Below are 25,529 nucleotides of genomic sequence, written 5' to 3'. Positions count from 1 at the left end.
ACTGTCTACAGTACATCACATCCTCATCTGAACCAAAAGCAGCAGTTGACACCAGGGATTGTTTAATGAAGTGGTGATTTTGCCCTCAGCAAGAGGAAAACACATCAGTCTAATGATTGACTGTGCCCCAAAGAGCAATGTCTGGTCATGTAAAAGTTAGGTTAAAGAATGTTAATAAATTAATGCAATAATCACATTAGTTTCTAAAATTATTTTTTCCTTAATACATGGGATGTCGGAGAAAGGGCTTTGTGCCAGAAGTGCACCACGAAGCGAGGGCAGGTGTATCACTCCTGTGTTGAAAGTATGAGTCAAACAGAGATATGATCTAGATGCGAACAATCAACTGACAAGCAGGTAAATAGAGGAATCTGAAGATGAAAAGATACAGTTTGGGGTCTGTTCAGACTTTACACATCTCAGTTTTGCTACCGCCTTCAGGCAGCTTTGATTTTTGTGTGTGTTTGCTGTGTGACTATGTGTGTGTGTGTGTGTGCAATACACAGATTAAAGAAGTAAGGGGGTGAAGAAGACTGCTCTGACATTTAGAGGCTTCAACAGGTTCCAGCGCCCACCTGTTCATAGACACAGGCTGGAGAGGAACAAACACCAGTCATTACATTGCAAACTAAGGCAAAGCACCAAGGCAGTACAGTATGCTGTAGCAGGTCTGGCTGCACACAGAATTCCCAGAACTTATTCTTTTCCGTAGAAATAGAAGATTTTATGTGCAGAACAATGTGTTCTGCAACCAGCTTCCTCAGATTCACTTGTCACTGTAGAGCTGAAGCTGCCAGCTGTTTATTTATTAATTTCCATTATCAGGTAATAAATTATAGTATTCAGTGTTTGCTAACAGTTCTCATTTTGAAGTAATCAGTCAGGTAACACATTATGGAAAAAATTATCATAATAATAAATAAATGTGTTCAGAACGTGACATTTCATTGCTGGCTTCAGACTGCTTTATATGGCTCTGCTCAGGCTAGACGATCCTTCATGTCAGTAGTGCACCACATGACTGACTGCTACCTGACCTTGTGAACACCAGCTTGCTCTCTCAGCAAACTACTACACCGTCGGTGTAAACCCAGTGCTTCACAATCAGGGCTTAATTGTCTCACTCTAATTATCTGTTTCTTTCAATGATTCATGTCCAGGAAATTGGCCTATTAAGGTTTTTAAATGGGACATTTGGCCCTAAAAGAAACTTCACATATTATATGTTATTTTTAGGATATTGTACAGAGAAGTTGGTGAATTTGAATGAGTGATTGATTTGAATGAAATATACTATAAAGTTAAGTAGAACTCCAAGACACTTTTCATCACATTTTCTGATGAAAGGCAAAATTCAATATAATAATATAATAATTTATATTCAATATATAATATTCTGTGAGTCTCATCAGTTCACTACTTGATCATTGTCTGTGTTTCTGGATTTTGACTTTACTGTGCAAAACAACTACATAATTCAAATTCTACCGGGACGGGGGTTTCCCCCTGGTGATTATGGTCAAAGTCACAGTTATAACAAGAAGTTATATCACACATAAGTGGTCAAGTCACTTCTCCAGACAGGCTTAACCCTTTTTCAGTTTCATGACCTTGTTTTTCACAAGATTCAAACGCTGTGTTTTTTTCCTCAATAAAATCGTTTAATTACAGTTTAGAAGAAAACTATAGAACAACATGTCTGACTTCCTGTTTCAAAATTCACACAACAGCCAAGGCAGTAATAAATTCATTTCTTTAATAGAGAGAAACCCATGCCTTAAAAATATACATTGTATTCTTCACAGCAGTGTGTCTTCACGTAATGTCATTGATGTCGAAAACAGGGCTGAACAAACCTCCAACTTCCTTCACCACATTCAATGTTGGACTGATTTAAGTCATGAGAATTTCAATTACTATGCATCTTTTTGATAAATAAATCACATATTTTAGGACATAAAAATACACAACCATTGCAAATACCTGAGAGCCCTCACATCAGAAAGTTGTTTTCAATATCAGAGATGATCAATCGGCACACATTTCTGAATAATTTCAATATTCAGTGCCAAAATATACATCTTTCATATATTATTTCTTAAAAAATACAATGCACCTAAACCCAGTCTTTTACATTTTTGTAAACATTTTTAAACTTAAAAAACACACAAAAGTTCACAAAACTATTTCAGCAGAAAAATAGACATTTAGCACACGCATTTTCAAAATTTACAAAAACATCCCCGCAATCTGAAATTATAGCAATGATTTTGATTTTCAAGTAAACTCCTCACTCACAGGGAGGGCTGACAGAAGACCTTCTTTCATTTTGTTTTGTTCATATGGCTGCTTCATTTAAAGAATTTGTGTACAAGTAAGGCTGTCCTTATTACAACATTACTATGAGAACATGAAAAAATATGTCTATGCCACAAAGTCTTACCAAATACAACCTGGAGATCAAGTGAAAACTGAGAAAATCACATTTAATTCAAACATCCTGTCATATATTATACCCAGTTCAATTTGATTTTGGTCTGTTTGTCTGTATTCCTTCTGAAGGGGATTAAGAAAGAAAAATCAGGGTAGCATTAACTTACATTTGATCATAGGATTATTAAAAGGATATGTTGTTTTAGGACCCCTGTCTTAACAAATAAGGCTTCAGATAATGAATATATACAGGAATAATATGATAGAGGAATGTATAAAGTCAGTATCACAGCTGCGAGGTGTAAACAATTTACAGTGCCAATACTTTACACACAGTAAGTACGTTTTTATGCTAGCTGGGCACCAGTTGCGCATAAGAGAAGCAATATGTAAACAGAGAAAAAGCTGCCTTTTGATCACGAGTAGAGACTGAACAGATGAGTAAATCACTGAGTTTAACCTTGGAGAATAATCAACTGTGTATGATGCTGACCAGTGTGAAACTAGTAATGCCAAACTTCTTGTGAGTGCTGTTACAATAAAAAGAACATGTTCATCAGACAGCATAGCAAAGCCTACATTGAGTCTTTCTTTCCAATGTGCATCTCCAAGATTGTTCTTTCAGAGAAAAGACAAACCTGTGTTCTGTCAATGATTGTTTTCCACTCTACCTTCACTTTAATATAACAACAAAACAAAGAAATCAATGCTGCCTATAGTCAGGGCATGGACATAAAGTGCAGGGCCACCTGTACAAAGCACAGTCCTATCTGTGTGCTTTCACAGGGAGAGACAGTAACTAAAGCTGCAAATAGTCTTATTGATTGAAATCTATTATCCTTCAACACACTGTAGATGAAGGACAAGAGATTTGGAGGTGGGAAGTGGCTTATCTCCAGCTCCCCATTTACATTTTGCATACATGAGCTTTTAATGTTAGAGCAGGTTTACAGAGGTGACTTGGAATGCTACAGTTTTGGGAAGTGCCTTCCTTCTCACTTTTCCTCTTGCTCATGCCGTCTCTTTCTCGATCCCCTTTGTACAAGGTCATACATGAGCAAGATTCAGGGAGAAAGGAAGTGTGAAAGACATGCGTGTGTGTGTCCTTCTGCTTGAGATGGTGTTGGTGAGGGTCAGGTTGATAATACTACAATTGGAAATCAATTACATTTTAGGTGTTCAGCTGCAATTCAAGCAGCACTATACAAATTTTTAAGGTGCCAAGGACAAAGCACCTCAAAAAAGAGCTTTTTGTGCAGTCTGTGATATTTTCCTGTATTTGTCATGGCATACAAATAAGATGAAAGATGGGCGTTGAAACCAGACATATAAGCATGTATTTACTGTGCTGCAAAACAGCACCACTAATGCAGACCCTACCAGACCCAATACCCCAAGCATTGAAAAAAAGCACAACACTTATACACCTATATACACACACAGCCATCCAGCCTCAATCACAAAGTGAATTAGATAAAAAAGAGCAGCCTCAAGAATAAAGGGAGGTACATCAGAGAAGGGTAACCCTCTTAAACTTAGTAATACCTTTAGCCTCCTTCATCCCTTTGGCATCCATTGCCATAAAGCATCATACTCCAGTCAGGTAGTTAAGTAACTTCTAGATTTTGAAGTTATCAAAATAAAAATTGTTACTCTACCACCATGTTATGGAAATTGTTCCATTTTATGGTGTCAATGTCTGCCAGTTTCAAACAAGCAATGATACTGAAAGTTTAGGAATCTAACTGGATTCTGTATTCAAGCTGCAAGCAACACAACCCATGAGTCACCAGGACCTAAACATTTTCTAATAAATTAAGAGCAATCGGGAACAAACAAATGGCCAGTTATCTAGGTAGATAATGCATTAGCTTTAAAAAGATGAGAAAAAGATGGCCATGGATTAACTTTTTAAGGTCACAGGGCTGACTTTGCGTACTTCCTTATTTTCCTTTAATTGTGATTTTGCTATATGATCAATAGTTCAACCTTGCAAGTGCAAACTGAATAGAGGCTGATTACTATGGAGAGAAATAAGTCCCAATATGAGCAACAAATGCAGTTTCATGAGATAGAAGTTTACAAACGTATATGAGAATTTTAAGTGTATATTTTATCATTTTATTAGCTTAATGAACTCCAAATTCATTATATCTAAAACTTGGTGTTAATTAACCTAAGAACATTCGCATTGGAAATGCAATGCATTGTGAATATAAATGTCAAAATATTTGTGATTTTTCTTTATCCCCATTTATTTACAAATGATCAAATTTGCATTTGAAGGGGAAAACTCAGATAAAATACAGTATATGAGTCAGTGTCTTTTAAATGTAGAAAAAAAAAGACTAAACTAAATCAAATGGCTTCAATTTTTAAAAATAGTTTGAGCTGATTCTATTGACTGGACTTGGTTTAAAATGACATAATACACAAGCCAGCAACAGAAAGTTGGTGATCTTCTTTTTCTCTGCTAATAGTGGTACGTAAGTGCTTTATAGGCAACTGATAATTGGAAGGTAATGTAAGTAAAAACTAAGCAATTGATCGTCTAAAACAGGCATGATTTGTAATAGGAAATATATGCCTCACATCAGCTGAATCCTACAAAGTGGTTGTTTAGAGGTAGCTTTCTGCTATCAGCTAGCTATGTAGCCCCTTTAGACAGTTGGCATTAGCTTTATGGCATAACTTCTGATATACTTCAACTTCACAAAGTAGGTATTAATATGAACAGTAGCCATTTTAAATGCAATGTCTATATGTAACAGTAATTTGCCTTTGTTAGTATTTGTTTGGAAATGCATTTATAATTAACATAATTTACATACAAATTGTGACGTACATCTGTAAATCTAGCTTTTACTTTTTATTGATGGACAAACTCATTTGCCACTCGTATTAATACTTCTCTTCATAGACTACATTCAGAGAATCCAAGTTTCTACTATTTACAAAAATTGTACTTGTTGTATCCATTACTGGGGGTGAATGGTCACGTCTGTGGTAATTACAAATGTTTTATAATCTTGGTAGTAATCTATGTATGCTAATTCATTTAAATTATGCAGTTATACAAAGGCAATACTGCAGCAGAACCAAATACTGAATATGATGGCACGTAGGAAAGATAGACACAATCAGCAAAGTCCAAAAGGACACCAAGTTGCTTGCAGCCAGAACACGCGGCAGAGATGAACACACCATTATGTGTATTACACCATTGTTCATAGGAAAAGCCTATGACTTATGGGTCATGATAATGTCATGAAAAGAAAGAAAAAGAAAACAGATGTATATTATCTCACAATAGGTGGGCCAGTTCAGTGCCATACTGCTATTATGTCCATGAACCATGAATGGTAGTAAGACTACCTAAAGTCTTTAGGGCATTGAGTCCGCAAGGCAGGAACATGTTCTAATATTTGTATGCATTCATTACTTCTTAAGAGTGAAAAACATTTTTCTGCCATAAAAGCATGATGAAGTGACAAGCACAAAAGGAGACATTTCCAAATAATAAGACTAAAATGAAAAAAATAGTCCAAGTCGTTTGACAGCTGCTCTGTTGTACAATTCATTTTGAGAGAAAAAAACAAAACAAAAAGTACCTTCCTTCCTCTACATTAATCTTAATTAAATATGTAGAAAATGTGTCTTTGGCCCATACCTTCATATGCTTGTTCAACTGTTTAGATTCACAATGAGTAGCTTAAAAAGAAGTCTATGCTATGATTGTGCTACACTTGTCGACAGTGCCATTCAACTGCGCAGTCTCAGAGGTCTGGGGCTAAGGACGGATATCAGGCTATTGCTCCTTTCCCTTCTATGTCTTCCCTTTAATTCCTACCCATCCTTTTAATGGAAGGTGTGCTCGCCACGGACTATGTGAGAGGAGAACTCATAGCGGTCTTTGCTGTGGTGACCACAGATGTTGCACTCCAGTGGATCTCTGTATCCATGGCAACCCATGTGAATGGTGTACATGACGTGGTCCAGGAAGAGCACCCGACAGTGCTCGCACTGGAAGGCCCGCAACTCCTGGCCGTCTCGTCCAAACACCCGCACCCCTTCCTGGCTCATAGACCTCTCAGTGGCCACTCGCATCAGCCCAGCCCCCATTCCTGCCCCACTTCTGGGCGATGGTTCTGTTAGCCGCTCACCTGAATAGACCACCGCTGGGCTGGCTCGACACCTGAAGCTCAGATGGGGGTTGCTCCCGTGGTAGCCCTGCCTCTCTTGAGGGCTGCTGCGAGCTGAGTCAGCAGAGTCAACTCCGCTGTTGTTGGGAGATTCTTCTTGCCCTTTCTGGGGCGGCTTGCCCTGCCTGGTTAAAGCAGTGGGGCCATTCGTGGTGGGATGGTTGGGGAAGTCATGGGGCTGAGGTGGCAGCGTGTCACAGTTTCCTGGACGCTCTGTTTGTTGGCCTAATGGCAGGACATGGTGGAGGAGGGGGTTGACCATGGGCACCATTTCAGGCATAGAGAGAGGGGGACCTGGATGGTGGAGCATGGGCCGAAGGGTGTCCGATCCCAGGTATGTGATGGCATTGCTGATGGCCTGGTCCATCATGTGGGCCGGCATCAGTTCAGCTTGCTTCTCATACTTAAGGCCCATCTCATAACCGAGTTCAGGGTAGCTGTAGCGTAACATCTTTTCACCTGCATGAAAGAGAGGAGCACTATGACTGTGTGGAATTAACTGATTTAACAAGACGATGCCAATTTCAAAACGTAAGACACAAAACAAAATAAATATAGAAGCAACAGCAGAAGTGGAGGGCAACAAGAGAGAAAAATAATATGCACAAATATGAGCGTGACTTGACTTCACAAAATTTCCTTTCTAGCCAGTCAAACTTATAACTTGCTGATATTTCAGGGCTTGTTTTTCATATTTTGTACTTGATGTTCTGTGTGTACGTGTCTAATGGGGTGGAAAGCCCCATCCATCTACTACTGCACTGTTTAACCCCTCCAGAACAGGGATGCGGTGAGCTGTTTTCTCTCGATAAGAGCAATGGCAAAGTTACAGGTGTACCTAACCACAGAGTGAAAAACATTTCCTTGCCTCTCTGTCAAGCGCTTGCTCTAGTTTGCTCAATCTCTCTCTCTAATAGTGTGGCAAATAAAACCAAATTCTGAAAAAAAAATCTGTGCTCATAAGTAGGGCAGGGCTAATATGTGATATTACATAATATTGTATGATGCAACACTGAAAAGGAAGGGAACAAATAGGTAACAATTAGGTTAGTTAATAACATATTTCCATTCTACTTCCATGAAAGTGAAATCAGTAGTAGATATTACATGATGACAATTTAACAAATACATTCTATGATTCCTGCAAAACAATTGTTAAGTCCAAATTACTCAATGTCTGATTGGACAACGAATACAATTATTTCACGCCAATAACAAAAATCCACTGAAATGCTGTGCGAGTTGTACTCAAGTTGAGGTAAAAACCATAATGTGATTTGCATGGTAATCCATGAGTGCAGAACACAACAAATCATTTTCAACTACCACCTCAACTTCACACTCACAGAAAGCAAATGGAGGAGTTGAAATGTAATCAAGTTAAACAATATTGTATATCAAGATGCTCCTTATGGAAACTCCACACTGACTAAGGTAGAGAAAGCCGTTAACTGGCTATGTTTGAATTACCCACCCACAAATTTCTGAGGCGTGGTGCTCTTCCTCTTGCCCACATTGTTATGCAGCCTTTCAATAACAGGCGGCCGATCAAAGGTGGCCATGGTGTTGGCCTGTGCCATGGGCCTCAGCTCTTTAGGAACCTCACCTTGAAAGGTTGAGAAGGGAACGCGGTTAGAAGAGAGCAAGAATACATTTGGCTATTGAATAGAGGGACACCTACACACTGAAAAGCAACATTGCTAAATCGAACAGATCACTCTTCTTTGGATGTGAAAAACGAAAAAGAAAACCAACATTTTTTTAATCACAAAATCTAACCATAACCTCAGTTTAAAAAATTGGGGGGAAAAAAACATCACAATACAATAATTAATAAATAGCCAGAAAACCTGTACAGTATTAATAGAGTAATATGTGCTTAATATCAGGCATTTTTTTAATTCACATTCCATAATTCATAATTCATAAAAAAACTTGTTGTACATAATTGTTAATACTGCATTTCATTGTTACACAGTAGAGCACCGTCAATGTCATGGTTTCGGTTTTAGTAAAAATCTTTACCTGTGTAAGGGCCAGAGTTGGCAGTCGGATCCAAGCCGATACCCTGCAGGTAGCTATGACAGCGCTCTTTATGTTCCTCCAGAGAAGTGCGCTGTTTGTAGCTCCGCCCACAGTAGTTACACTTGTGTGGTTTGCCAACTAAAAGTGAAGAAATTGGAGGGAGAGCATATTAATTTCATTCACTGCTGCACAGACAGAGAGAGTGGGTAGCCTCCAATGAGATAATACAACCCGCTGCAGTGCTCAGGCGGTGCGTAGTAGTAAATACTGTGAACAGTTAGTAGTACAGACAAACCAGCCTCTGAGATCATGGATGTTCCACTACTAGTGTGAGGATTCCACACAACTGTTGCCAGACAGAAAGACAAGTTGTGGGCGACAGAGATAGTTGCACCATGAAGTCTGCATTTCAAAACGCTTTGGTCTCTGAAACATACAGCTAACTCCCACTGCTGTGGCACAGCATGAGTGAATAGCGGAGTTGATCATGCATCCCATGGTGGCGGTAGGAAACTGACTCCAATGTTAAACTGCTATGGAGGTGGAGTGTGATTCATTGTGCCATTTCTATTTTATTCAATTCATTCCTACCTCGACAAGTGGAAAGATGAAGACACATCCTTTACATCTATCTCGGTCAAGCCCTCAGCCCATCTATCCTTCCATCCATCCAGCTAGCTTTAACACTTGATCAATGGCTCCATGCATCAGTGACATTATTATCCACCAGGAAGGCATGTAGTGATGGGTTGACCAGTGATTCAGGGATTATAGAAATACAGGACAGCCTAGATATAGGTCAACAGTTGTTAAGGCCAACAGTGTCACCATCTTAGTACAATGGGACTACTATATGAGATGTTTCCATATTGAGGTAAAAGTTGAATTAAAAATGTGTACAAATTTCATTTGCAACATACTGTATTAAAGTAAAAATCCTATGCAGGCAGACACTGCTGAGGAAATAGGTCTGTGTCCTGTGTTAGAGTATTCTCAAAACCAATGTAATGACTCATAAAGTGACTCAGTGAGTGAACTGGAGGCCGCATACGCATATCAATATGACCCAGACACCATCATTAGCAATGCAATGTAGTAAGACATTCACTGGCATAATGGTGACAGCTATTACTAGAAGAAGATGTGCGGATGAGCTAGTGCTCTTGTCACTGTGAGAACAGTTTCAACACGTTTCAGTCTGAGGCATGGAGGCTGTAACACACACACATACACACATTTAGAGGTAGGTGATAGATCACACGTGAACATGAGTAGCCTGTGTTCTACAAAAAGACATACCTCTGAACTAAACATTCCTCTAGCTATAAATGTTAACTAACTACTTCTTGATGATTTGGATGGGTGAAGTAAAACTCACTTGTTACAGAATGACACGACCCGCCATGGCCAATCTTGCATCAGTAGGCACTTTTTTTAGTGAATCATGTGGGCTGATAATATTTTTTCTGCTGTATCCGTCATTCAGTACTCTTGTGGTCTATGAATGACACTGTATCGGCAGAACTCAAAACAAGGGTTCATTATAATTTTTTTTTCTGAGTATGAACACACAAAAAAAGTGGTGGCTAATGACAAAAGGTTTCAGTATCATGTGTGGGTGTATCTGCAGGGTCATTGCAGTAATATTCATTCTGGGTAGTCAAAGAGTAACTTCTAAATGAAACGTCATCATGGAAATAATTTTCTTTGCCGCTTTCCAGCCGTGAAACTAATATAATGGAGTAGGCAGTATTCAATTGAGTGTCACTCCCTTGTTCTTGCTGGCTCACATCTACACACTCTCTCTTTCACACACACAACACAGACTTCAATCCTTTTTCATATTTATATAACCACCCACACACGACCTTGTGCAGATGTTGGATGGACCTGAATAATCCACCTTTCAGCCGCTATTCTTATTCATGCAAATGTTCCACGCCGTGCACTCAGACTCACTTGACTGATTGCATTTGGCTAATAAACGGGAACTTGCTCGAATTTAAACCTTCTGTCTCACAAAATGTGAAATATGTCGCCTCTCAAACATTGCCTTTCCTGCATTATCCTTCCACCAATCAACAGATAATGTCATCTTCCATCATGTAACCTGGCCTCGGGGACAGCAGCCAAATCCAACCCAGTTTTGTTCTACCACTCTTTACTATTTCTCACTCGTCTTACATTTTTTCCTCGCCTGATTTCTCTTTCAATGCTGTATTTCCCTCTTTTGGCTACACCTGTTCTTCCTGGCAGGGCACCAAGCCAGAGCTGCCAGGTTTGTAGCCCCCAGAAACTGAGTTGTGAGTCCCTCTACGTAAAAGAACGCCATGACAGCACAACTTGGCAACATCCAATTCCTCACTGAATGACCAGAGGAAGGCAGGTGTAACTTACTACTCATGATCTTACAGGAAAAAAAGGTTGGGGGATGTGACAAACAAATTCAGCTGAACAATAAAGGAAGTGAAAGTAGGAAAATGGTCATGGCTGATGGTGGGTGGCAGATGTGGAGAAACAGATAAGAAAATAAGAAATGGATAAAAGAAGCATCTGAGTAACAACTAAGACAAAGATTACAGAACTGCAAACACAAAAAATGTATGCAAACACATGGATGCACACCCAAACATACACATACCTCTTACCACAACTTAAAGGAGAACTGTGTATGAGTAACCCCCATGAGGGCATCACAGACACTATTGTCTGACCTTGATTTCAAAGGTGCAAAAGAGGGGAGAGCACATCCTCTCTGATAGGAAAGTGGGTTACAGTTGAGAGAGACAGCCAGCAGTCCCCATGTGTTTCTCAACAGACAGATAGTTTCCTCCATAGTGAGTCAAGCAACTAAGGTACTGCATGTCCTTGGTACCTAACCACAAAGTGCTCACAGCGCTGTCTATAACACACACATAAAAAAAACAGCATTGCGTCTATCCAACTGCAATACAAGACAGAGAGTCACCAATCAGCATGTATGGCTACTGTGGCTACTGAAGTTCTGCTAGTTCTCAGTCACATAGCTTTAGAAGAAGAAATTGTCCCAGGAGAACATTTTAGAGGTTCTTACAAAGCCTGCAGAAGCCGGCCTCTTACATTTTTCCAGATGTATGTGTATACAAAAATGATTCGGCTTTCCGAAACACATTTCAGTCCTGAGTTCATTGATTTCCAAAGGAACAAAGTATTTTTCAAGGTTCCTACGTTATGTCAGAGGCAGACTGGGGTGATGAGGTGCATAAACATAGCAGTGGGAAGGAGTGTGGAAATGTAAACAAGCAGAATTAGGGAATAGGTAGGATCTGTCTCAAATATTGAACCTCTTAAAACAAATACAGTCAATCCCAGCATTAAAAGTATTATGGGTGGATTTTTTCTTTCAGATCTCTGAGGCACTTCTGATTAAAGAAATGAAGTCTCTTCTGGGTAACAAAAGTAGATGAGTAAAAAGGAAAGAGAAGAGGGTGAGGAAATGTCTTACCAGCATGAGTGCGCAAATGACCAGAGAGGGCATCGCGCCGCCGGCAGGCGTAGCTGCAGAAGGGGCATTTGAAGGGTTTTTCGCCTGTGTGCAGCTTGATGTGTCGCAGCAGGTTTCCCTTCTGGGTGAATGAGACGCCACACTGGTTGCACTGGAACGGCCTGTCACCTGATAGAGGCAGGCACAGGAAGTCAATACCACACTCATTGTGGAAGATGTTTTTAGACAGGGTACATTTTTTTTGTCTCTAAGTGAACTCATTTACCTTTTCTGTTTTTGTAACTGACAGCTGACTTTGTCCCCCCTTGCGCAGGAACCACTAAGCACTGATAGCTGCTTCATATTTTAGAATCACAATTATCAAATTGTCCTCACATGACATATGACTCCTTGAAATACTTCTGGTAGATGACTACTAATGACAATCAAGAAACAAAACAGCTGTTCAATTCAATCTCTCATTGCAATAATGAACAATTTTATCTATAATAGTGTTGAAAAAGGTACAGTTGCATATACCAGCATTCAGAAATGAATTGGACTAAAGCAAACTAAAGTGAACTGCCCTGTGTTGAACTGAATTAAAAATAATCAAAATTAATTTCTGTTGGACTGTTTTAAATTAAATTAAACTGAAATAACTTTAACTAAGCTGAATTGAATCAAACTAAAACTAGATATAACTGAACTTGCATCTTCTCACCATGTTTGCTTCATTCCAAAGACATGCACATCAGGTGAAGTGGGTATACTGTACTGTGGATGTCTATGTAAAGACATTAGTGGTACTTAAGAACTAAGTACATGCAATTCTCGCTGACAAAAGTGCCCATACTGCATTTACTTGGGTATATTTTCCAAAGTAAATGCAATATTTCCCAGAGTAATGAATGGAAATGTGTGCATGTCTATATCTCTTGAAGTGTATGGCGGACTTATTTCTTGTGAACTTATGCTGTTCAGTACACACCTCTGATTTTTCAGGGACTCGCAACTACTGCCTTCTGTACTAATGACAAGTCTTTTGATCTGCAGCCAGTTGGAAAAGAGAAATATGATCCTAATGCTGTGACAACCAGAGCAGTCGTGGCGTCAGTTGGAACAGGTTGCGGGGGATTCCAAGGATATTTTTTCCCTGATAATAATTCCAAGTCAAAGCTATTGTCTTTCAACAAAAAACAAAACCAAACAAAAAAACAGAAAGCACTCCACACCCACTGTCGAGGAAAACAAATGATTTCTGACTCACTCTAAAGATGAGGAAAAGTACACACCGCCCTGGTTTTAATCATTAGAAAAAGAAGAATCCTCTGTGGATTGTTAATGCCAAAAGAATTGCAACAATAATACTAGACAGTTTCTTTGAAGCATTACTTGCTTTTGGTGGCATTTGGAAATACACTGATTGGTACCGTTTGGTTGTCGGCTTCCTGCATCAGCTGTCACATTTGGTCCAGATAATCCATCCTGTGCATTGCTTGGGCTGCCAGTCATGGATTCCTCCAATGCTACGCCTTCCTCCTCTGTTTGGCCTATTTCTTCAAGTGCTGGGCTTCTGTTGTCAGCCTCCTCCGCTGTTTCCTCCTCTTGCTTAATTGTCACTTCTATAAAACAAAAACAACAGCAATCCTGAGATGCACAGTGTCACATTCAGATAATGCAGGTTTCATGGGAGTGCCGTAAAAGTACTTAAACTATACCGCAACTGTGTGGCCTAGGTTGGCCCGGGGATGCATGACTTGGTCAAGCATGAACAGATTACACTAAAATGGTCTGTGTTGATTTGCAATGGATGGAGTTGAACTAGGTTAGGGTTATGGTTGGAGACTGAGTAGCTTCTGCAGAATGGAATGGGCATGTGGTGGGGGCATATTAGTAACTCAACAACTCAACTCTTAAACAGCATTAGGATGGACTGACTCATTGAGAGAGAGAGAGAGAGAGAGAGAGAGATAGAAACAGGCTGGTCTGGTTCCTGGCTGTCCCTGGGGAGAAAGGGAGTGTCAGAGGCCCTTAGCAGCTTAGAACACCTGACAAGCAATGGGAGACCGGCTGGATGACAAGGGCAAAAGACTTTATAATTGTATATATGTGTGGGTGTGGGTGTGTGGGTGGTTATGGCGGGAAACTATTCACCACCTGCAGTCTCTAGTTATCAGTCATCAGCAATTAGTAATACTTGTACACAATAATAATAATCCAGAAGATAGAAATACACATGACACAGCTACACCTAGTTCCATTCACCTTGTCCCATTAATCACTTGGACTGCACATACTATATACAGTTCAGTCAACCAGAAAATCTGTTTCAAAATATTCAACCAAATACTCAAGCCTTTTCAGGCAACAAAGCCGAAACATTGCTGGGTAAGGACACTTTTATTCTGTACAAACCACATGATGTTTAGAATAGATGAGACAATGCTTGAGCAAGACTTGAATGTTTTGTCTAACACACAACTCTATCTGTCCTCTGAGGGAGAGGAAACAGGTCCTCTTGGAATTGAACCCATTCTCAGGCATGCACAGACAGATACTATATATACACAATCAAATTTACCATTTTACAAAAGGCATACTGTGATCAAGCAGAATGTAGTATGTCATATTTACAGTTTCTTGTGCTTGGCTTGTTGAGTCTTTGTACATCTGTAATACACAACAATATCAAAACTATTTGCAGGCTTCATGCAGGGATTACGCTGCTTTTGTTGTTTTTATGCTTTTTCAAACAGCCGTGTGAGACAATCTAGAGATTCTGCAGCATATAGTAAAATTCGATTTCACTTGATCCCCCACAGTCGACTTGACTTTGTTCCCACAACAGCTGTGACAAAAGATTTCCAAGAGTCATGCAAGGTAATGAGCCTGCAAATGGGAGCGTCGTGCACTAAAAATCAACAAATCAAATCAACTGGTCTTGTTAATGTGTTAAAATGGATGTGAAATGGGCTATTGACATAGTACGGAAAAAACGTCTGGACACTATCCAAGAAAAACTTGCCAATCCTGATGATCCTGGTGATCCTCTTTTGGGATTTACTGGGGCAATAATCACAGTGTGAGCATACATGGTTGTTTTACTAAAGCCTCCCATCTGATTACATCCATCAACTGTCCCCTCAGGCTTTGGAACTGCATCCACTTAACTCTCGGTAAAAGATATTTAGAAATTCAGGTAACACTTCCTTTTTAAAGACTAAAGAGAGAAATCTCCACGCAGCAGCTGCATTATTAAACTGATACTGTATGTGTCTAATCCCACAGTTTGTACAGAGGAAACACTTATCCCAATACCCACATTGCGATTGAGCCTTGTCTTCAACAGCTGTATCCTGGCAACACGGAGCAGACCTGAATGTCCTTGCTATTCAGCTCCTTGCATCTTTACATCTGTCTCTCCAGTGTGGCAGAGTGGAATGCATAGAGTGGTCAGATGAGCATGCACTCGAAACGGTTGCTACGTCAAAAAACAATGAGTTTCGGTATATTTCGTCCCCTCGTCCGGATACAGAGTTTACAATAATCCATAGAAAATCAGGGGGAAATAGGGCAGTTGATTGAGTAGTTTATTGAAAGCAACACATCGTTATGAAAAAAATATCTGTCACTTTTACAACCTAAACTGTCACCGCGCCCAAAGGGTGTAATTCTACTCTTCTACCTTTTATTACCAGACAGAGTGCATAATACCAAGACAACTGATGTACGGTTTAAGAGTTTGGCACTGAAATTTGACACACGCTTCATGCTCATTTTCAACAGATGATGTGATGCAGCCCTTCTTTTGTAACAAAACCTCAAATAGCAAATCATGTTAGGCAACTTCCAGAATGACAACAGCTCTTATCGGTTATGAGTATCCCCCTGTGAAAGCCATCGGCCAGCCTGCCTCCTTGTATCTCTAAACTTGTGGGAAACGAGCTTCCCTTTTTCTCAGTCTGCTGCCTCGTCTCACATAGTTTCCCCTTTTCTTTGCTGCTTCACTGTGACATCGCCAGAGCTAATCTGAGGCATCAGATCAATAGACTAACAGGAACCAAGCAACACTTCTGCATAAGTACAATATAGTACAACAAGTGAGATATGGTACAACAAGGTACAATATGGCAATTTTGTAAAAATGTTCAAATTCTTTATTTGAGACAGGACTTTATTTCTAGTTATTTCTCTTTGTTTTTTCGAGTATGGTATTTGGACTGCATTTTCATAGTGATTTTATGCAAAGTGCTTTGCAGTTTGCCTCTCATTCACACACCCGCTCACACACTGATAACGGCAAGCTACCATGCAAGGCACTGGCCTACCCATCAGGAGCACCTGCTCACATTTGCCATGTTTTCTGGTGCAACTCATCCAAACTTGACACATCCTCTATCTATTTCACATTAAAGGCCATCCAGCAGTTCAGGGAAAATACAGTAATCCTTTCCTTATTGTGAAAGGGTTGAGTTTCATCAGGACAAAGAAAAATACAATCAAAATACGATCAGAATTGATTCTTTACTGATTTAGCAAGTTGAAATGAGTACATTTGTTTAAAGGAGAAACTGTGTGTGTGCATACTGTAGTTGTTCTTGGCAGACTGCAGGAATGTGGATCTATTGATTGAGCACTCACCACTGGGGGAATTAGGACCCTGAGGAACTGTCTGTCCATTAGGTGTTGACATATCCGACAACATCCTTGAGTTCTCCTTACTGGGAGAGCATTGGCCATTACCTGGGAGAAAAACAGAAACACAGCAATCTTCATTGTGCTGTACAATACGGTACTCCACACCTAACCTGAGAAATATATCTGGTCTATTCACTTTTATACAAATACAGACTGTGAAAATAAATAATCAAATTTCTAGTACTCGTGTAAGGTCTTTCCTTCTCAGATAAAAATGATTAATTTCATCCCTCTCAGATCTCCATCTTAACTTAACCTGAATGGAGGTCACCATACAGAATACAGAAGGCCACTAACTTAACTGTCTTTATGCACCTATGGGATCCTAATGTCCAGCAAATGTGGATCAGATTGCATCCTCTCAGCAGTCTGTACAGAACCAAGGCTATGGATAGCCCTGTGTCCACTCAGAGGGAGAGCAAACCAATCCCTTATCCCCTTACACCCTGGCCCCGTCAGGGTCACTAAAACAATGCAGTGGCAACAGGCAAACACCCCTGCTGACCCAGGTGTCAGATCCCTCAGGAACCACAGTGAGCCATCATTCACCACCAGCACACACATTTAAAGGTTTTCCACAAGCATACTGACGACTGTGAAATGCTGGAAAGTATCCATTATAATGACACCAGACTGCCTCATGCTCTTAAAATTGATGTAGCAAAAGCCGTAGCTGAGGAAGTTTCAGTAAGAATCAAAGAAATGTGCTACGAACTACATCTTAAACCGCTACAAGGAAGACCATGTTGCAATTTGTGGGTACTGAACATGTCTGCAATGATCTATCATACATGAAAAGGGAATCTGTCTCAGATCTCCTCTTGCTATGACAGCTCCTCTTAGTTTGACAACCTCTTCTATGGTATTGTTCCATTGTAGTGGCAGCCCCACTGAGTGGTTCATACTGGGAGACGTTGTCCATGACACAATCCTGGGCTCAGGTTGCACAGGTTGGGGTTGGAGGAAATCTCAGGTGACCAACACTGGCTGTCCCTTGGCAATGCTGTCCTGGAGACAGGAGTGGCCCAGATTTGTCATGAAGGATTTTCCATTACTGTAGCAGACGCTGACAGCTGCCTAGCAGCACTATGGCTTGGTTGTCTCCAGAATAAACTAATAGTTTTGGGCTGTCTGGGTTCAAATGCTAAAATAAGACCCTCCATTACAGATTTTAACACAAAGTTATTGCTAGAAAGAATTAAAAACGTCAAGGTAAATTGCTTCACTAGCTATTTATTCAAAAATGTTCCAATATATGCTTATTTATGAATAGTGCGGTCAATATGGTGTCTTTTTTAATGAATAAAGAATGACATCAAATAAAGACTTTTGTCATCAAAGGCCACCGGCAGTCAAAGGAATTAGTCACACTTATATTTTGTCAGTCTGTTGCTTATGAAGATCAAATACACCCGCACAGCTAGTGGAGAGGATACATTTCCACACCTGATGGCCGATATTTTATGAACTTGAACAGGGTTAAAAATAAACTAAACCATGCACATAAGCTTACACGGATTGAACTGAAGGTTTGCGTTGGTGCCCCGCATTTGCTGAGTCAATCCTGTATGAACAGTAAGATCAGGATATCAAAGGACCTGCTGGGGGAAAGGTATTTTGAGTAATACACCAAATTGGGATAATTTAATGTGCTGGCAAATGGAAAGGAACAAATGTGTACACATGAAACTTAGGTAGGTGTAATAATTGCTGACTTAATCAGTGACACCAAATGAATGCATAGCTTCTAAACTACAGTCGTCAGGGTCAATGCAGTCTGGTCTTACAACTTATTCAAAAGAGCACAGACATTTGTAAATGGAATCTAGACTCAGGAACAGTATGCAATGACAACAAACCTAAATTAAACCAAAGTCAAGCTCCAGTTGCATGCTCGTGATGGCAGAAATGAGTAAGAGGCACAGAAACTGGTTTAACAACACCTACGTCTAACTGTGTGAGGAACTTAATAAGATTATTTTCCGGAGTGACGAGGTCATCCATTCTGGCTTGCTGGATACACACTGTATGGGAGCTGGTTTTTCCTGTCAAACCCTAAACGTTTCTTAAGACACAGATTCATATCACACACATATGCACACACAAACCACTGACCCAGCAAACAAAAAACACACAGACAGACCAATGATTCATTCACCAACTTTTCAAAAAGACATTGTATTGGAAGTATTAGTGATACATTTAATTGTGAATAAATGAATACAGTTATATGTATACACCTTATTCCAGAAATACTACAGAAGTACCTGCTGTTAATTTGCCAAGCCATAGAGTGCACTGGCACATTGCATTTCTGTTAATCTATATTGTATATATTGTGTATGTGGGGGTGACCCAAAGAGAAGGGAAACCTGGTACAGTCCACCTCTGCAGATAACTAGAGTGAATACAATAAGGAGTTTATGGTAAACTCCAGCAATGGAATAACTTAACGACCTGCTTTAATACTGCAGCATCCATGGAGGGTCTTTGATTAATGTTGTGCAATGCATGTAGAGCAAAGTTGGCAGTGCAACAAAAACGGTGTTGTTAGCTAGCCAGTGGCCTTCTGGTGATTCTTAACTGATGAAAATTGTAATAATAGGATTTTTCTCTGGGAGATGAGGGGCATTTAGGTCATAAGTACTTCACACATCATCATAATCTCACATGTACATCACTATACTCTCCCGCACACCCTCTTGCATTCACAATCACTCTCTCACTGTCATTACCATTTGAGCATTAAATAATTCTTACATTATTAACAATGCTGCCTTAATAACTGAAACCATTGACTTCACTGGAAATAACGACTGTCACCACCAAATGTTATAAATTGAAACTAATATTAATGTTAACTACATGAGCTGGTGAAACTAAAATTATTAGATTGGTGCTGTCTTGGCCCTTTGCCTGCAAGTATACTATTTATCTTTGGTCAAAGATGGTTTGAAAGAAACTCTTCACCACTTACCACCAACAAGCCAGTTGTGAAAATGAGTATTGCAAATGAGGCAATTTAAAGGCAGAGGAAAAATACACTGATAATACACAGATTATTGTGCAGGATGTCAGGTAAATGTGATTTGTTTCGTCTAGAGGCTAATGTATCTCACTGATGAACTGAAACTTTACTGGACTGAGATTATGCTATGTCAAAAAGTGATAAGGTTCAAGATAACAGGTAGTTTGCCTGGTATGAGGACAAACTCATGCAGCTCATTATTTTTAATTTGCCTCACCTTTTATGTCAGTTACCACTACATAACACAGGAGATGTTTGCAGCGGTCCACACTATTTAATGCCAGTTAACTAGAGCAAGAAACTAGACATCAAACTGGCGTGGATTGTGTCTTTTCTCTGTCTCTGTTAAAAGACCAACAGGGTGTTTATCTTGGAAAACAGTCTGACTGCATTAGGCAACTGTCAGACAAGTAATTAGCTGCTGGCAAGGTAGTAGAGCATGACTCGATTACCAACCTCCGGAAAAGTCTGAAAAGTGAAGCCAATGCGGAACTGCCTTAAACCTGCATTGTTTCTAATGGTCAGCAGGGGGCAACTCCTGGTTGCAAAAAGAAATCTGATTGTATAGTCTATGAGAAAATGACCCTACTTCTCACTTGATTTATTACCTCAGTAAACGTTTTCCTAATGTCTTTGCGGTGGCTACCTCCACTTTTTTTATACAGTCTATGTTGACCAAGAACCAAAAGATGCTAAAGAGAAGCTGGAATATCCCAGTTAACCCTTGTATATCAAATATTGTTTAAGGCTATCAATTTAAAAGCTCCAAAATGGGACCTTTATGATTAAAGGGTGTGAAGTATACCATTGTTATGTCAGTTTGTCAAACTAGCATTAGCTTAAACAACTAAAACTGTTACAAATGAATTTGTTAAATGTTTAATAATAATAAATAATTATTTTTTCTTACATTATAGTATACTGTTGTATAGTAATGTAGTTGGATATTGTAGTATAGTGTATGTTGTGTAATGTTTGTTGTGTAATAATTGACATTTGCAAAACTGTACTTAATTATGGTCTTATAAATAAAGCAAATCTGAATTTAAAATTTGAGAACCCTGGGAGGACTCAACTAGGAAACTACATAACTTAATCTAATTCTTTTCATGTAGAAACAAGACAAGTTGGTAATTCTGCTTGGTAGATGTTTGTGATACTTGGTTGGCCACCAATACGGGAGACATAGAATAGACAGAGAAAAAAAATATTTTGTTAAAAACAGTAATGTGTGTGTGTGTGTGCAAGTGAGATTGAAAATATCCAATATCCAAAAAGTGAGAAATGATACAAGAAAGAACCGAAGTGCGTGTGAAATATCATGATGTATCTATGAGACAATAGGTGTAAGTGAAAGAGAACAAAGTGCGTGTGAGAGAGTGGGATAATGCATGAGAGAATGATTGCATGTGTGATAAATTAAATGTGGTCTATTTGATAAAGAAAATGAGTGTGTTGTGTGTGAGTATGATAACCTACGACATAGAGAACGACTGTGACAATGACAGCGCATGTGGTTAAGAATAAGAGTGTGAGAGGAGGGTTTATATAAAAAGGAAGATTGGGTGATTAAACAGGAAGGCAGCTTAAATTTTCGATTCCTGATTATCGAACTGCCTTGTTGAAAACAAACTTGAACCTGTTCAGTGGCACTGCTGTCAGCGTTTGGCTATGAGGAGCATTCAAATCGAGCCACGGTGCATTTAAGGACACCAGGTTTTGTCAGGGCAAAAGCAATGTTGCTCCGTTTGTTTCAGAAATGCTACCTTTATGTGTATGGTCATTTCAAAGCTGTAAGCTAATCAGGAATTGAAACCACAAATATTATCGGTCACATACAATTATATACACTGTAAGGCTGTATGTATCATACTACTATTCTGAGTCATAGATACTATTATATATAGACGATAATAGCATCTATATATGAATGAGAATAGAAGTAATCTCCCACACAACTCCTCTAATTCAAATATTTTCTGTGAAGTTGCACACACATTAACTTTCATCCCAATGTACTTGTGCAAGTTTGGATTTTTTCTTTTTTTTTTTATTGGTAGTCCATGTTTATTCGTCCCAAACAGCCAATGTAACAACTGTACAGATGTTAGCTGTAAACTAGCTAGCTATGTACGCACTAAACGTGTGTGTGTGTGGGTAGTGTGGCTGGTGTGGCTATATGTGTGGCAGCTCAGCCACAGCCTCAGCCTCTCCAGTTCATTCTGTTAATGTCCTCCAGACCCATCTCCTATTTTTGTCTCCGTATATTCATGAACTGGACTCATAAACAATGTTGCTGGATTTGATTGACACCAAGTAGCCCTATCAGAGGCTCGAACCCGCCAAAACCATCATAAAAGAAGCCCAATTGTTTATTTCCATTTAGGCATGGAGCTTTGTGTCTGTCTGACATATATATAGTACACACACATACGTGTGCTCAACACTGCTCATAAAGCCTTGAATGCGCACATTTCACTAAATTGGACATTTTTTCAGCTTGCCCCAATGCATCTTTGCCTCATGTTTTTACATTGACTTTATATACACTCGTGCCACATCATTGACGCCTCACTGTAGACTGCTTCAAAAACCTCCACCATCATCCCCGTCCCCAAAAAGCCAAGGACCACAAGACTTATGTCTACAGACCCGTCGCCCTGAGGTAATGAAGTAATTTGAGCACCTAGTGCTGAACCACCTGAAAGCCATGACCGACCCCGATGAACATCAGCTCCCTCACCAAGAGAACGTACTTCTGCAGCTGAGGAAGTAACCTGCCAAAGTCCATCCTCACCTCCTCCATCACCATCTGGTACGCTGCTGCCACTGCCAAGGACAAGGGCAGACCGCAGCGTATCATTTGCTCTGCTGAGAAGGTGATTGGCTGCCACCCCTCCAGGACCTGTATGCCTCCAGGACTCTGAGCCGAGCAGGAAAGATTATGGCCGACCCCTCCCACCCCAGACAGAAACTTTTTGAATCACTCCCCTCCAGCAAGAGGCTACAGTCCATCAAGACTAAAACCTCATGCAACAAGAGTTTCTTCTAGACTGCAGCTGCCTCATCAACAAGGCCCGGGAATCCCACTGACACTGACTCATTACACTAACAATTATTTTCATTATTGATTTTCACAAATATTTATTTAGTCTATAAAATGTGAACATTTGAAAAATGTGCATCTTTTGTCCAACCAACAGTCCAAAACCTAAAGACTCTTCCTTTACTATCAAAGAAACAAAGAAAAGCAGCAAATCCTTACATTCAAGAAGCTGGAACCGCAAACGTATGACATTTTGGCTTGAAAAATGACTGAAATGACTAATGGATTATCAAAATAGTTGGCAATTAATTTTCTTTCGACTTTCTATTGACTAATCGTTGCCGCTCTACACTACATGTTACATTAACGTCAAGTCTCCAAATGTAACTTTATTTATTACATTACATTACATCAATGCACATCTTTGCTTTGCACATAAAATGTCCTTCACCTTCAGTTTGAACAAACTCCTACATTCTCCATCTTATATTTTTCTTTGACATATACTATTATTCTTTTTGACACACACCACATTTCTATTTTATCTATCTTACGTATACGTTCATGTGTGAGAAAAAAAGAGCCTAATTGTATATGAAAGAGAGACTACTACTGTAGGACACAATGACTGCATATAAGATAGTATATTTGTATGTTTCTATAATGGTGAGTAGAAGAAATAAGAGGGGATGTTAGGATTTAGTGTAGCAGGGTATAGTAGTGTTTCTGGGAGAGTATAGTGGTCTATGAATAAGATTATGATGATGTGTGTCACACCAAGTACGATGTTCGGATTTGCTCTCATAGTCAGCGGTGCCTTGCCAATGTACTGAGCACATAGTAAAATACATGGGAGTAAAGAGGATGCAAATTGTTGCATTCCACAAAGATGTGTGTTTTCCGCAGTTTCATGCAAATGGAACAGACTAGCATTTGTTCCAAAACTCATTTCAGAAACGACCCACAGACGGACAGGGAGAGGAAGCGCCTCCATTTCGTCTTCCACCACCACCCCTACCCCGCCTGCCAAGTGTTCCTACAAGAACAAACCCCCAATGGAGACCTAAAATCCCCACTGATGTCATAAACAACATGGTACCTGTTTTCAGATCTGCACACCAAAGCGAAATACATGGGGGGCAGGGATGATAGTCAAGAGACCTGCCCAAAGGAAACCAGCAAAGGGCAATGGAGCACCACAAAGTGCATATCCAGTATCTGCTGCATTCAACAGGATGTTGCTAATGCATCATTTTCTCTACCTTTAAGGGGTGAACAGGAAAAAGTCTGCACTGGGGGAAAATCCCTTGAAATGTTTATAGTGTTGTGATTGCAAAAGTTTTGTTTTTGTTGTTTCAGCATTGAACCAAAAAGTTGGAAGAGATATGAAAGCCAAAATAAGCTACAATAAGTCACAATAACATAATAACACACAGACGCATATCCTCGTCATCACCATCATCTGTACAACAAAACAGACACACATTCCGATATACTGCATAAACTCTGTCCAGGTGTAAAGTATGGGTCAGTGAGTATCAGTGTGCGTTGAATGTAGTGTGTAAGCAATGTGAAGACTTACTAGCACAGCAGCCATCGGGAGCCTCCATTTCAAGTGCTGCAGGGAGTGCTGCAGGGAATAAAAAGTATTAATAAAAATTTTGAATGCGTGTATTTCAAAAGCCAAACACAGCCTGGGCTCTGTGTCATAATAAATAGGATGTAACAAGGATGTGAAAATTCAGAATTAACTTTGATCAAGCCAAACATCATGAACCTGTAAACTATTAATTAGTTTAAAATCGTATCAACACGCAAATGTAAGGCCATTGAGCAGCTTTAGGTGCATGGATTCCAGTGTACAGCGGTGCATTACAATAGACTCTGGTCTGTGCAGTTTTCTTATTAGAGAAGTAGTCACATATATTTAGCAAGCTACCATATGAACAATTTTAAATGTGTGAACAGCCGTGTTTTAGTTTCATGTTCTCTATAAAAATGGTCTTGTCTAAATAGAAGTTCAATTATAGCTGGCCTGATGTCTCCATTTTTTGCATTTTACACACAGCAAATTACTATTCAAAACATGCAAAAGAAAAGATATAAATGTACCCATGCGCTAATAACTGTACTGATTCAAAATTTTACAAAGGGGGGAAATTAAATCACTAAATTCAGGTTACATTTGAACTTTTTTAAATTGAAGCAATTGACACAATAAATCTAATTACCTTAACGTTTTTAACTTCTAAACATTTATGGGCAGGTTGATAATACATGGTGTCTACTGGACGTTGTCAGTAAGTTGATTCTAATTTTTATTAATTGCAAACTAACATTTGGGCGCATCTTTATCCCTCGAACCCTTTGTTATCGCTGTGTAGAAGATATGTTAAAGTCAACACATATAAAGGAAGTGTGTTATGATTGTTATAATTTGGAATAGCACTGCATCAGAGAGAATTGTGACAGAGCTAATTAATATTCATTTAAATTCTGCGTCAGATCACGCAACACATTTCTATTATGCTACAGCACAACTGCTGGCTTCCTTGAAGAACATGAGGCTTAACCCTTCAATTCAAATAAAAAAACAACAACTCAAAAGTTTCACAGCAGAAACTTTTCTCT

The 25,529-nt window shown here is 39.5% G+C and overlaps 1 protein-coding gene across 1 annotated transcript; it reads right to left on the bottom strand.

Moving 5' to 3' along the window:
• Positions 1-6,090: 6,090 nt before the first annotated feature.
• Positions 6,091-24,508, bottom strand: ikzf2 (IKAROS family zinc finger 2). Its single transcript, XM_070914622.1, has 7 exons — positions 24,481-24,508; positions 16,768-16,869; positions 13,557-13,748; positions 12,145-12,312; positions 8,661-8,798; positions 8,110-8,241; positions 6,091-7,094 (listed from the first exon to the last, which is right to left on the bottom strand). The coding sequence occupies exons 1-7, from the start codon at positions 24,506-24,508 to the stop codon at positions 6,292-6,294; spliced, it is 1,563 nt and encodes a 520-aa protein (XP_070770723.1). The 3' UTR covers positions 6,091-6,291.
• Between the last annotated feature and the right edge of the window lie 1,021 nt (positions 24,509-25,529).

This window comes from Enoplosus armatus, chromosome 11 (genome assembly GCF_043641665.1).
Source record: "Enoplosus armatus isolate fEnoArm2 chromosome 11, fEnoArm2.hap1, whole genome shotgun sequence".
In the NCBI taxonomy this organism is placed as follows: Eukaryota; Metazoa; Chordata; class Actinopteri; order Centrarchiformes; family Enoplosidae; genus Enoplosus; species Enoplosus armatus.
The sequence above is the reverse complement of the archived record's forward strand: the minus strand, read 5'-3'. Positions and strand labels throughout refer to the sequence as shown.

Excerpts from the sequence above, each read along its gene's own strand:
- ikzf2 (XM_070914622.1), bottom strand. The coding sequence starts at position 24,508 with ATGGAGGCTCCCGATGGCTGCTGTGCTA. Across the intron at positions 16,870-24,480 it reads TCCCGATGGCTGCTGTGCTA|GTAATGGCCAATGCTCTCCC; the intron begins GTAAGTCTTCAC and ends TTTTTCTCCCAG. Across the intron at positions 8,242-8,660 it reads CAACTCTGGCCCTTACACAG|GTGAGGTTCCTAAAGAGCTG; the intron begins GTAAAGATTTTT and ends CAACCTTTCAAG.